General features: G+C 34.0%; 1 protein-coding gene across 1 annotated transcript in view; it reads right to left on the bottom strand.

Annotated features, from left to right (window-relative positions):
- Positions 1-15,372, bottom strand: part of TRDN (triadin) — a 360,457-nt gene that overhangs the window by 75,694 nt on the left and 269,391 nt on the right. The window contains exon 23 of the mRNA XM_027601775.1: positions 13,787-13,837. Coding sequence (XP_027457576.1) covers positions 13,787-13,837 — 51 coding nt within the window. The remainder of the gene's footprint in view (positions 1-13,786; positions 13,838-15,372) is intronic.

Here is a 15,372-nt window from a genome sequence, read left to right as displayed (position 1 = left end):
ATGTGCTTGAGTCAGAGAAGGGCATCGTGGAGATCAACTCTGTTTAGGAGTCTCTGTTTTATCTTCATGAAATTAAAAGAAAGAAATCTACACAATATATAGGTCTCAAGAATCAACGTTCTTTTAAGAATGTCTCTATTTTAAGGGTCCCTGGGTGGCTCAGTCAAGCGTCCCACTCTTGGTTTCTGCTCAGGTCATGATGTCAGGGTTGTGGGATCCAGCCCCTGGTTGGGCTCCATGCCCCAAACAAAGTCTGCTTGGGATTCTCTCTCTCCCTCTCTCTCTGCCCTTCCCCCTGCTCTCTCTCTCTCTCTCAAATAAATAAATAAATCTTTTAAAAAAAGAATGTCTCTGTTTTAAATATTTTGTAAGGAAAAGCTGAATATCACCTATTTTTCTTTTTCCACTTTATTTTGTTATCATTTTCACATTTGCTTTTCAATACATAGAGGCCTTATATGTAAAATAAATAATAATAATAATAATTAGCTTTTGCAGCCAATGATACTTTCCTCATGGCACTCACTAAGTAAGTGTACTATATGCATATGCATTGTTTATATTTTATTTATGTAATGATAACTGTTCATGTGTTTATTTGCTCTCCTATCCCAGAATATAAACTTCATGAGTCTTGAGATGAATTTTTATTTTCTCTGCTGAATCATCATGCCTAGATCACTGCTTTGTGTAGAATAAGGATCAGTAAATATTTGTTGCACAAATGAAGAAATTATCTTATATAATCCTCACACACCTCTCCTATGAGGTAAATACCATTATTACACCCACATTAGAGATAACAATACCGAGGCTTCATAATTTGTCTATGAACATTTTCCCTACTAAGGGGCAAAACTGGTCTTTGAATACTGATTTTTTCCTGACTTGAGAGCCTTAAGCACTCATAAGCAAATAGCTGTAACTGCTATTACTACAGATAGAATGAAAAGCTTTCAAACATTTCATACATAAAAACTATACAATAAGCCACCTTCTACATCTTATAGGTTGGTTGTATTTACCTAGATTATATTATGTAGACAAATTACTAACAGAGTTATTAGTATTATAATTGGCATAAACCACATAGCCATTGAAGTTTCTATTTTCTTCAGTCATTAAATCATGTTGTATAAATGAGTTTCCTAAATCCAGCTGGTTAAACTAAATAAATAGATTGAGCACTGATAGAAAATTGATTGCTGTCTCATATACTCCTGGAGTAGTAGTCCATGTTCAATGGCATAGGAAGTTTTACATTTAAAAGCAAGTCACCAAATCTATTTTTGTAAAACAAGTTTGTGGGTTTTGGTCTGAGGGAGTCTGGAAAGCATGGTGGCTAAGGACACAAGGCATAGTGCCAGGCATGCATCCCAAATCCATCTCAGGTGCCTGTGGGACCTGAGCAAGTCACTTTCAGTGCTTCAGTGTTTACATCAATAAAAAAAAATGTGCTACAAAAATTAAATTGAACACTACATGAAGCATTTGGAACAGCATCAGATACAAAGCAAATAGTGCACACTAGTCTATGGATATTTTAAATGATGCTTCTTATATTTTTCTACCATACTGTTAAATAAAATATATTTGAAATAAAAAATATTTTTAAATAAAACAATGCAAACAATGAATCATGAAACATTACATCAAAAACTAATGATGTAATGTATGGTGATTAACATAACATAATAAAAAAATAAATTATTTAATTAAAAGGTAGCTTTCATAAATTTATTCTAAACCCACGATTTTCACATCAGTTGAGTAATCATTTGCATTTTTTGCTACTAGTGCACACACATACACATTTAGACAATTTCACTGTGGTTCTCATTATATCACTTAAAAATAATTTATATGCAAAGCACACCCACACACACACCCACACACTTTCACATTTTGTTTTTTATATGAGGCTTTATGGAATGGGATGTAGAACTACTATCATTCCAAGTAGCTTGACTTCAAGAATTGGGATTTCGGAAAACTCTCACTGAACTCATGTTTTTTCATGTCTTGAGAGGAATTGTTTTGCATACATTCAACCTGTTTTGATAGGTAGCATTTGATTTCATCTGCTGTGGACACATTACTTTGTGGTCCAGGTAAATACAATTGTGTGAAAGAAGAAAAATCTGACTACCTTTAAGTTTGACTTGGAACTTCTTCAGTTCCTAGACCTCCAAAAGAAAATACTGTCCCAGGTTCAGGTGATGTCACACGGAGAACCAACACCTTGGCATCCCAAGGTCAGGTGAGGTCACACAGAGAACCAACACCTTGGCATCCAAGGTCAGGTGATGGCACACGGAGAACCAACACCTTGGCATCATCTCCATGTCTTCTCATCTTGTCTGTGTCTGCATTTCTTTACTTCAATATCCTATGGGCTATTTAATGTTTTCTTTCCTCTTTTTTAGCCATGTTTATATGGTTTTGAAACATTATGCATTCTCTATGCTTCCATTTTTCCTGCCTGAGTTTCTAAATCAGTATCATTTTTGTTTATAAATTGATGAATCCTCCACGCATAATCAAGGGGCAAGGTGATGGCATTCTCAAGTAATTATGCAATCTCATCCAAATTAAGGGCTTGCAGAGATCATTTTGTATTGTAGTTGGACAAAAACAGACAGACATAAACTGACTGGACAAAAAATCCCTTGGTTTGAAATTTATTCCCTTCTTTTACTAACCAAATGACCTAATGAGAGGCATTTGAAATTAAATTTTCATTTTCTCACCTTATGAAGTGGAAAATGATAATTAGCTGATGTATTTGTGGCTACGATTAGACCCAATAATTTAATAAATATTTCCCGAGTTCTCAGGTACTGCTATCTAAATAGCAGATGTCCATAGATTAGATAAAAAATCTGATATGTCTGGTCTCAGGCACCACTGGAGACCACTTCACTCTTCCTCTTTTCCAGCTCTCTTTTTCAAGTATTGTGAGATTTTCTTGGACGAGGATTTTATCTTGCTCGTCTTTGGAAACATAGCACCTAAAACATCCCCAGACTATTATACCAACACTCAAAAATTGTTACTGACACAAAATAATGTAAAAATGTGGTTTCAAGATGCTAGGAAAATCAAATTTATAAGCTTCAGTTTTAGGTGGTTTAGACCAAAATATGAGGTGGAATCCCTGTCCCATTAGCTAAAGTCTTACGTAGGTGGAAAAGCCCATTTGAACAGACTCACCCACATTCAACACCGCTGCACATTATCTTTAGATTTTTACATTTAATTTGCCCTGGTCAGATATAATTATCTGCAGTAAATGAATTAACTAGTTTATAGCTTGTTATTTTATTTTTAAAAAAGATTTATAAGTCAAAGAAAGACAAGTATCTTATGATCTCACGGATATGAGGAATTTAAGAAACAGAGGATCATAGGGGAAGGGAGGGAAAAATGAAACAAGATGAAACCGGAGAGGGAGACAAAGCATAAGAGACTCAGTCTCAGGAAACAAACTGAGTGTTGCTGGAGTGGAGGGGGTGGGAGGGATGGGGTCGCTGCATGATGGACATGGGGAGGGTAGGTACTATGATGAGCGCTATGAATTGTGTAAGACTGTTGACTCACAGATCTGTACCCCTGAAACAAATAATACATTATATGTCAATAAAATAAGATTATTTATTTATTTATTTATTTATTTGAGAGAGAGAGAAAGAGACAGAGAGAGGAAGAAGCAGACTCCCCACTGAGCAGAGAGCCTGACAAGGGGCTCAACCCCAGGACCCTGGGATCATGACCGGAGCCAAAGGCACTTAACCAACTAAGCCACCCAGGTGCCCCTATAGCTGGTTGTTTTAAAGCTAAACTGGAGTCTCCAGCTACTGGGCGGGGCTTTTTTCATAACACGTATGCCTACACGTAAACCACATACTCCCACACGCATATTCTCTTTGTGTCTGTCTCTCTCGCCTCTCATTTCCATTAGGTCGACAACAAAAAACAGGTATGCTTTAAAAACTTCTGTAGGCATAGTTCTCAAACAGCTCCAGTTCCTAATGCCAGCATTTAATGCCTGACTCAGTGCTTTATGTCTTAAGTCCTGATTCTGCAATCCTTCCCTGGCAAGATTCCCAAGGAGTTTGATGCTCACAAGGAAAGTTTGCTGAGTGGACACTAAAGATACAAAATGAGCCAAAGGGCATTCTCCAAAGCACAGAATCAACGCATACATTTTTCCTGCCTCATTCTGTCATCATTTCATTTTCGTGATTTTTTTGTCTTTTGTATATGCTAAATACAATGTACTACATTTCTGATAGTGTCACTCTGCCTTTATCTTCTCTTTCTTTGATGCCTCCCTATGTGTGCCTCATTATTCTTTTCTTCCTGAAGTTTCCCATTGTGAAGAGTACACACTGAAACAAGTAAGGAATAATTGGAAAAGGCTGTACCTATCAGCTGTACAAAGAATAGTCAGAACAGTGTCCTGTGATGTTATTTGAAGATGGCAGAATGGCTGGTTGAATATATTTTAGGTAATGAGCCAGTTGACCTTCAACCATTCAATGGGTTCAGAAAGTTATGTAACAATCAGTTGTCAAGGTAAGTAAGTAGACATTCTTTGGTTTCTCCTTATCAAAGGGAGAGTCTGTCTTTAAGTAGATTCTTCCTTGTTTCTCTGGGCACTAACATTCATTTTCTTTAACTTGAAGTGGGAATAATCAGTGAAGTTAATAAAAGGTCATGGGTTTAAGTATGGATCATCTTATATCTCACTTGAATATGTAAAAATAATGCATGACCTTATAGGAGAAAAGAATGCAGGAAAAATAAAAAAAAACTTACTGTGACGTTAAAAAAAAATTCCCCTCAAGGAGAGAAGCATATTAGAATATTTGCATAAGGCAGCTTGGAGTGACAACAAAAGTGGGTATGCAAAAGGACAGTGATTCATTTTCTCCTGCTACTTTGACCCTTCCAATGAGAGCTTAAATGGAAAGACTACCAAGGAAGGAAACTTGGGGCTTTCCCTTTGTAACTATTTATATATTTCATATACATATAGTTGTATATATATTATCATTGTGCGTTAATGTTTTGGAGGGAGAAAATAAAAATTCACAGTGCTTGGCTACATTAATTTTGTAAAGCCAATGATTACAAGAGAGAAAATTCTGGCAACCTCAACAGCTTTTCTTATGAACACATAACCCCTTTCCATTCTATCAACTTGGCATTTTGGTGTGATGGGCACAACAGGAAAAGTATTAGTCTGTAAGTTGCTGCTTAGAGTGACAGAGCTACCATTACTGGTTCAATTTTCACTTAAAGAATTCTTCAAGAAGTGAGTAATCATGGATTTGTAAAGTTACCTATGGACATTTTATGCTTTTGAAACTAACTGGTCTTTTTTTAATCAACAAATTCTCTGTAACTTTTCTCCAATCCTACCAAACACAAAAAATTGTTATGGGAAAAAAAACAACTTTGATACCACATTAGGATATGTCTTGCTAATATATTCCAATATAGAAGAACAAAGGACAATAAGATTATTTTTAGATGCATTTAAGTCTGATACTAAGTAGCTAATCCAGCATAGAAACCTTAGATAATCCTTTAATCTTTTTGCATCAATTTCTTCACTGTTAACATGATAGTCATAATATTTTCTCCCTAAAACATCTCAAAGCAGAATTAAATCATGTCAAGAATTAAATCCGAATCAAGTCACACAAAGAAAAACAGAAAAAAAATTACGCAAAATTTAAAATACTAATGTTGATTATGAAATCAGGTATTCTAGGTCAACTGTTAGATTTTAAAAACAGGATCACAGGAAGCTCTAATATTTCTTAGAGGATGACAATGTCATAAGCAAAGATGATATTTGTGAGTTGCAATGTTATTAGAAAAATTTTTAAATTCAGAATGGTGAATCAACTATATAGGTTAGTCGCATTTGCTTATTAGAATGATTAGTTACAAAAGACAAAATAAATCCCTGTTATGTCAGTTTAGAGAATTAGAACAATAAATAACATTAAAACTAGAATTTTTCAGAAGAAAACTTGATTCTTTTTATGTCAGTCATTGGACATCAGACTATCTGTGGTCACTAGATAATGCAGCAGTTAAGGAACACTGGTTACATTCTGACTGACACACATTTAGTTAACATATTCTAAAAGGTGCTCTTTGGGATAAATCTCTGAGACCAGCTGCTTTTGATTCTTTCTCACAAAAGCAGAGTATATAATATCTATTCTTCAACAAACTGTCAAGCTTTTCCCTGCAGGTCTGTATGTGGATAAATCAGTGTTGAAATGATGTTTGTAGAATCTACATTGGAACCTTCAGAATCAGACTTAAAAACTAGTGACAACTGAAAATGCATAAAATACCAACTTTTAGAAAATAAAAAGCAGGGCAGACAGATTACTAGTATTGGCCCTCAAGATGCCTGGTTGTATTCATGCTAAAAAGAATGTTCTGGGGGCACCTGGGTGGCTCAGTCGTCTGCCTTCGGCTCAGGTCATGATCCCAGGGTTCTGGGATCGAGCACCGCATGGGGCTCCCTGCTCAGTGGGAAGCCTGCTTCTCCCTCCCCCATTCCCCCTGCTTGTGTTCCTGCTCTCGATGTGTCTCTCTCTGTCAAATAAATATATAGAATCTTAAAAAAAAAATGTTCTGCGTTCCTCAAGATTCAGTTTTAAATGTACTCTTTACTAACTTTACTCAGAACTTTACTCTTCTCACTTTGACTCTTTCCATCACTCATCCATGCATGCCCACACCTTCAAACTCCATACACTGGCAAACATACCCCACAAGTCTATCTTCAACCTGATTTCCTTTTCTGAACCTCATGCTCAGATAGTCAGCTTCCAACTCTACATTTCTACTTGGATGTCCTATAAGCACCCCAAACTGAACATGTTGCAAGCCAGACTTATGATTTATCCTAAGCTTATCCTTTTCTGGTGTTGCATCTCAGTGGTGTCACCAAACATTTAGTTGTATAAAATAGAAATCTTATTAAATATTGTATTTGTCAAAAATGTCCTCTTCTCTCCATTTCACCTGCAACCATCCCAGGTCAAGGTACCATAAGCACTCACCTAGATATTATCAGTAGCATCTTAATTGGTCTTCTTGAATCCCATTCTGCCCTTCTCCAACCCACTGCCATAGTGGCCATTACAGAATGCAACCCTTGTCCCCTGTACACTCAAACATGTATAAAATACTTTTGTGTATGTCCACTGCCCTTAAACTAAATACTAAAATCCTTAATATGGCTTATAGTGGGGTTGGCAAACTTTTTCTGTAAAATACCAGATGGTAAATATTTTAGTTTTGGAGTTAGATTAGCCACTGTGAAGCAGTTATGGCCAGAAAGGTGTGGACAAAAATTCCCTGAAATAGGCTTTCCTTCCCAAATAGACAACGCCTTGTGAGGAAAAGGTTTTGAATCTTTGTCCTGTTCTTGGCAAGAATCCTTGTAAAATACCTGGATGTTCTACAGCAAACTTGCCATCCTTAAGACCAAAGACGCAAGCTAATGGTGGCAAAGTTGGAAGGAAGGTGAAGCCAGAAGCCTGGATTCTTGACAACATCCTTGAACAATTTTGCACCTTAGTCTTCCTCCCCTTGGTCACCTTGTTGCCCAAAACAAACTCCTTATTTGTTAAAAATCACTCTAATCAGATTTTTTATTACTGAAAAGGGAAACACATATAGACACAAATAAGATTCACCTATGTAACTAAAATTTCATAGAATTTGTAGAATATAGTAGCAGAATTTGATTAATGAGAAAACTGGCATCTCATAAGACTAGTGCTAGTAACTTCCCTAAAATAGCTAAAGGCTACATCTTAAGACATCTTTATGTCATTGAGTAGTTTTTACAAACTTTTAAGTTGACTGTTCTGTTCTTAATTAAATCTGTTCTGTTCATGTATTATCATTTACACATATCGTTCTTTGACTCTTAAGCAAAATGACAAGTGTCCAGAAGGGAAAAACTATATATGTTCCACTTGTTATATTTTATATTACAATGTATCTCTGTTTAAATATGAGATGTGAATTCTTTGCTTTAAAGTTGCTTTTTCTCTATAGTTTTATGGCATTGGGTATAATTCTTATCTTACTTATCTCCAGTGGATTTTATTTTATTTTACTCCATTTTATTTTATTTTTATTTCAGCATTATTACAAGTATAAGTGACACATAAAATTGATAGATATTTAAAGTGTACATCACGGTGATTTAATATATGTACACATTGTGAAAGAATTCTCAGCATCTGGATTTTATTTTGTACTTATATGTCTGCCTCTAAGTTAATTCAGTGCAATTGGAGACTTGTATCATTTAAGATTTGCAGCATCAAACACAGTGCCTAAAAGAGCCACCAACTGACCAACCAACCAACCAACCAACCAACCAGTTTGTTAAACATAGTAGGGACTCAGTAAATGTTTTGAGAAATACTGAAGAGTCATTAGCTGAGGAAAAACACAAAAGAAAAATGTAGGTGAAAATAAGTTGTCTGAATATTTCCCCTACTTTCTATTCCATTATAGGTGATGAAAAGTTTATCAGCAAAAAAATTAATGTTTGAAGTCATGTGAGAGGTTATCCTGGAGTCATTTCTTTAAATTTACTTTTCATTTCAATATTAATTTGCAACAACTATTGAGAGATTGCTAAGGCAACAACAACAAATATTAAACCAACCTTAGGACTTACACATAATAAACACCAATTTAAAAATTATAATAAGAGGGAATATCACAAATGATGACTTGGAAAATTAGTCAAGATATTCTTGGTTCCATAGTGATTTCTATGATTTAATAGAAGTTGTGGCAGAATAAAATTATTTACAGATTTACCATCAAGGTCCTTATTTGTTTTCACTGTCTACTTTGCTATTTGTTGAAGAAATATTACTTTGATTAATATAAATGATAAAATGTATGGATTTCTATAGTACTGCTTTCTAAATGCTATAACTGTGACCTTATTTATTATTCTAAATATATTATTGTATATAATCCACATATTTGAGTCTTTTTAATATGGTCTATAAACTTCTTTGAGAAAAGAATCATTAGAGATACTACAGCAAAACTGTGAGTTTAGCTTAATTTTATAGGCAAATATTTAGAATTAAGTAGCTGACCAATTCTTTTTTGTCTATGATTTGATGCTTAAATAATTTTCATTACCACAAATGATTGACCCTTATCTTTAATGTCACATGAAGCTACCCTCCAAATTTTATGAGACAGAAGTAGCTGAAAACTGTATTTTTTCATGCAAATATGAAATTGAAGATTATTAATTCCTAATCTAAAAAATAAGTATGCAAAAAAGAAAATTGGTGTTTTCAGCTACTTTTATGATATCATGTTAAATTATGTCATGTTACACGGCAACTGAAGTGAGAGAAAGAGATAGATGGATGGACAAGCTAAAACTTTCTGACTTTGCCTGGTATAAACCAAGATTGTACTTATTGTTTATTTTGGTTTGTTCAGATCAAATATATACAATCAATCAGCTGGACACAAAAATCAGAATCTTTATAGAAAAGTTAATGAGAAGTGGGAAACCTCAAACACAGATGTCCTCAGACCAGGCATTTCATCTGGAGTAGTTCTTCTAAAGGGCTAAACCAGATTTAACACAACTGCTATGTACCAGTTCTTCCACTGGGCTGTGCTTGAACAAAATACTTTATGTTCTTCCAAAATAAATTCACAGGAATTCTCACTTCCTGGTGGTCATTCTTTGTAACTGAGAAACTTCCATAAAGAAAGCATTAAGGCTCCCCTCCAAGCACCTACATTACTACAAAAAAAAAAAAAAAAAGTCTTAAGTGCAATGAAGAATATTTGGAATCAAATACGATATTCTGAAATAAGGACAATCACTTTGCACTTTGTGAAAATAGCCCAAAAGGAGATATTGAAAGGATTGGAGAAAAATCAGAAAATTAAAAACACAGAAGGGTGAATGAGCAAATAGAAAATGTAATGAGTTTTGTCTTGGTTATTTTAGTAGAAAATATCTAGTAAAGTGCTTGTGGAGTATGTAAACATGTAAAACATGGTTGTTGTTGTTTTTACACTTTTTAAAATGTGAAAAGTATTTAATCAACTACACACCATACAAGGCCATGAGGCTCAAAATCATTTGAAATAGAGTAAAGAGCAATGGTGATGTGAACTATTATTGTCACTCTTAGCAGTATAATTCATATTTTCAAATTCTAGTGCTGCATTTTTTATTCGTATTCACTTGAGGAATTCTTTAAGGCAAAATTCTTCTGTGCTGTTTTTGTGCAGTGTTTTTCTCTTAAACCTATACAATTTGATTTTGTCCCAAATTGAATCCCTTATGTTCATTTCTATTGAAACTAGCTTCCAATATGTTGAAGTAATTTTGAATTGTATTACTACCTTCTAAAATATTATCAAGTTGGGGCGCCTGGGTGGTACAGTCAGCTAAGCATCTGACTCTTGGTTTCAGCTCAGGTCATGATCTCAGGGTCGTGAGACTGAGCCCCAACTCGAGCTCTGCGCTCAGCGCGGAGTCTGCTTAAGACTCTCTCTATCTTCCTCTGTCCTTTCTGCCCTTCCACACATGCTCTCTCTCTCTCTCTTTCTCAAATAAATAAATAAATCTTTAAAAATAAAATAAAATATTATCAAATCCATGATATTGAATTGTGACTACAATAATCTTCCAAGATTACTCAAATTATTTTATATACATCATCTTAGTACTAAAATGGGCTTTATATAAATATCCTATTAAAAAACTTCATGTAGTTGAGATAGATTCCAGCTATCATTTCTCTTTCAATTATTTGACTTTTACTATATCATGGAAATAAGTTACATTATTCAGTCCTGATCAAAAATTACAAATCTTACCCACATGTTTCAGTGATTATAAAATTAGTTTTTGGTTGTTTGTTCAATTAACTATGTTTAAAATAAATAAAAGTCAACAAATTTGGCATTTCAGGTGTGTTTCTTCTGTTTTTATAATCTGTAGATTTAAAAAGTATAATGTGATTCTTTATGCTTTGTTCATTATATGCATTGCAATACATTTTTCCAGTGTGAAATTTATCTTTTCTGCTCAGATTTGTTCTCTTTTTGTCTTAAATCCTACTCTAACCATATATAAACAATGGGCTTTACTCAGCCACAAAAAAGAATGAAATCTTGCCATTTGCAACAACATGTATGGACCTAGAAGGTACTCTGCTAAGTGAAATAAATTAGAGAAAGACAAATACCATATAATTTCACTTACATGTGGAATCTAAAAAACAAAACAAACAAAACAAGACAGAAATAGTCTCATAAATATAGGAAACAAATTTTTGATTACCAGAGGTGGGGAAGAGCGAAAGAGGTGAAGAGGGATAAGAGATACAAACTTCCAGTTATAAAATAAGTAAGTCATGGGGGTGTAGTGTACAGTATAGAGGATATGGTCAATAATATGGTAATAATTTTGTATGGTGACAGACAGTAACTAGACTTATCGGGGGATCACTTCATAATGTATAAAAATATTGAATCACCATGATGTACATGTGAAACTAGTAAGATATTGTGTGTCAATTATACTTCAATAAAATAAAATAATAGTTCTAGTGACTGCATTTAATTGACTTTTTATGCAAACCATCCCTTGTCTATACATACTTGTCATTAAAAATTAGGAAGAAAATGGTGCAATAACAAAAATTCAGCATTCATGAAATAGGGGTATAATATTAAAAATATGTATCTTTTCCAAAATTATTTTCCACCGCCATTATCTGTGACCATGAACTGGCTCATGCTACACTGACCATATGGTACAGGATGATGAAAAAAGGATACCTGGAATGAGGGGAAAAAAGAAAGGAAGCTCTTAAGTATATATGTCCAGGGATCAAAGACTAAAATACACATCAAGTGATTTTGGTGGAAACCTGAATTGTTTTTCGTTCATATGTATATATTCCACATGCATTTCTTCTAGGGGAATCTTTTTGAACTGAACTTCCTTAATAAAAAATGTGCAAATTTGCAATGTGTTTGTCTGTTCCTCATTTTTTTTATATTTCTGTTTTAGATTGGCAAAGGAATAACAGCATCATTAAGTGATTAAATTATTTAATGGCATCAAATCATTTCAACTTAGATTGTGATGTAACTGTCTGTTCTAATCACCAATCAGATCATGCCAAAGAAATCTAGAGTTTCTTAAAAATGAATTAGTGTTTAGGTAAATCCATAGGAGTGTCAGTCTTCACAATTAATTCATTCTCTAAAATGTAGCTACATTTTGCTATTTACTGGACATTTAACATTACATGTAAGAATTCTCTTACAGAGCAAAATATTCAAATTTTCACATTATACCAGAATAGCACAAAGTTGTATATAGCACCAAAATAACTACTATCATAAATGATGATAAAGCTTTAGATATGATAATACCTTTCTAAAGTGAAACATAAATTCCTTAATAGGTTTGAAGTCTACATTGCTTTAAAATACTTTTTAAGAAAATCAAGTACGTCTACGGGCTGAGAAAAAAATCAGGTTGTGCTTTTGTGTTTCATTAAATAGCAATTTTGTTTAATTTAAAATTAATTGCAAAGTTAGAAAAGTATGACTTAAGGGTATGTTTTTTATACATTGCCACACTGACTAATGAAGACTCTCCATGCGCCCTTCATTTCTCTGACTGATTCTTCTGTCAGCTTTCCCCTCCCCAGCTCTCCCATAACTCTCCCAACTCCAACACATGTGTTACAAGTTCACCAAAAGTCTCTTTCTTTTTAATAAAATACTGCCAGTAAGTTGGGATTTTTACCACTATGTCTCTGTGCGTTAATTGGCCGATTGTTCCTGTAGATCTTCTTCTCAGGTAAATGTAGAAACAGGTTCTATTTCTAATATTCAATATAGTAGGTATACTTCATGGTTTCACTGGTTCACTTATGTTTATCTTGACAACAAGGAATATTAGATAATTCTGAGTATGATACCATGCCCTTAGAATGTACTGGAGTTAATTAGAAACTAAATATATTACATTGGACTTAGCATATTTACTTTTGCTTTAAGGGACATAACGTGGTGTATAGCATGTCAGAATCCACATTACTTTGAGCCTAGTATAATGGGAATGCACTAGGATGCATTATTATAGTGCTTGATTAAGAAGATCAAATTTTTATGCTGGCTCTATTTCGAATTACAATAACTTTGAAAAACTTCTTGACTATTCCAGTTTTATTTATCTATAAGATGAGGGTATTGGACTATAGTTTATCTCTAAGTTCGTCCCAGCTATAAAATTTGTTTAGTTTTATTGTATCCGAACCTAACAGAATGGCAAGCTATCACTGAGAAATTTTAAGTATTTTTATCTTAAATCTTTGGTTTCCATAGCTATTCCTTATAAGATTCACCTTGGGATATTTATAAAATGCAGATTTTTCCATTATACAGACTTGTGGAATCAGAATAACATATGCATTTTAAAAAGCTTCCATGGTATTTCTGACATAGCTACTCTTGTCTTTGTTGTTTCATAGTACAATTTAGAATTTTATGATAGAAAATAGTCCTTCCTCCTTTGCTCAAAAATATACAAGGCATATAAAAATTATAGTTTTAAAAGCCTGAAAAATAAATGATATATTACTTTGTTGCAAATAACTGAATATGCAGTAGGCAGGTCAATGTGTTTTTACATTTCATTATACAATATTACCTTTTTCCTTTAGGGAAACTGGAACTTTCACTTCTTTCCCCTTAATAAGCTCTGGAAAGAAACATTGAGCATTTATTTGAAGCCAACATAAAAGGATTTGAGAACAGTCAAATCTCAATGAGTCAGTAAGCTATCAGTAAAGTGAACCTGGGTGGAAATTACATGATGTTTTCCTTCAAAAATGATTTTAGTCATACAGAGACAAGGAAACTACAGTATAGAGTACAACAAGCCATCCTCTGATCATTTTCACTTAAAAGAAATGTAAATTTTTGAGTGAGTTACAATCTATTTGTTCATTTAAGAGAATGGGCTTTTGGGGGGATAAGAACTTATTTTAGCTGTAATTTTTAAAAACATACAGCTTCTAGAAGTCTCCCAAAACTGTTATAATCAGTATTAGCTTAGTTTATTTCTTTCAGGCTATGTGATTTTTTTATAAAATAAACAAATGGAAAACCCTGCATCTGTCATGGAAGTGCAGTGCTTTAGTCATCAGACTCAAGTCAAACTAATTTCAAGAATAAGACTGAAATAAAATACAAGGACAATTTTATCCACAAACTTCTAACATCTTAAAAATGTGGCCCTTAGTTAAAACAAAATAAGACTTCATTTATTCTACCAGGTTCAAATACAAAGTGTTTCTAATCATATCATGGGTTCCAGACATACAAATGAGTGATGTCTTGAACAGCATCATGCTTCGTCCACAGCCTACAAAAGATAAACCAGTTTTCTGCCTTCTCTGCAACATTGTATCTCAGTGTCCATTTCACTGACAAAAATGACATTTAATGCAGTGAGAGAGGAAGGAAAGGAAAAAAAAAATCTACCCTGCCAGCCCTCTGTTCTATTCCCACCTTATGGGTTGGGGTGGGAATGCAGCATATGATGGTGGCACTTGTGAATGGATATCGCACTCAAGCAATCACTTAGAATTGAATCTAGGTGACTGTGGACGGGGTCATAAATGGAGTTAGGAGTCCTACTGAAAAGGCTGTGTTCCTCAAAACAAGATTTTCTTGGTAGATAAGCTATAGCCTTAAATATCCATATGTTTGCAGAATATTTTTAAATGGATTTGGTGGCAAGGAAAAGTCCATGTTGCCATTTAACGCACTAAGTATAAGTAGGGCCTATTTTTTTTCTATATTTCAGCATCTGAAGATGAAATCAAGAGCTATGGATTGAATAAACAGACTGAGAAGCTTCATTAACTTTTTTTCAAGCTAATGGGGGTAATTTACTGCTTTTGCATTTCCTGGTTAAACAAAAAAAAAATGTATTGTGAAATGAGAAGTGATGGTGGGGACAGATCCCTAGTGGGGTGGGGGAGTGTGTGCTTGGAACTTGAGAATTCAAGATACAGTATATTGTTTTACATCAGTTAAGCATATATGTTTGCATGAGATTAAAGCAGTTATAAAATCCAAGGCTGAGGCAGAGGACCCACAAGACTGCTTTGATATTGGTGGAGAAAGAAGGAAGAAGTAGAATAAGAGATGTAATTTTATAATGTATTTGAAAGTCATAGACTCATCACCTCAAATATGGAGAAAGCTCTCAGAAAATAGAAGGATGTG

Source organism: Zalophus californianus, chromosome 7, assembly GCF_009762305.2.
Source record: "Zalophus californianus isolate mZalCal1 chromosome 7, mZalCal1.pri.v2, whole genome shotgun sequence".
Lineage (NCBI taxonomy): Eukaryota > Metazoa > Chordata > Mammalia > Carnivora > Otariidae > Zalophus > Zalophus californianus.
This window is presented reverse-complemented; position numbering and strand designations above follow the sequence as displayed.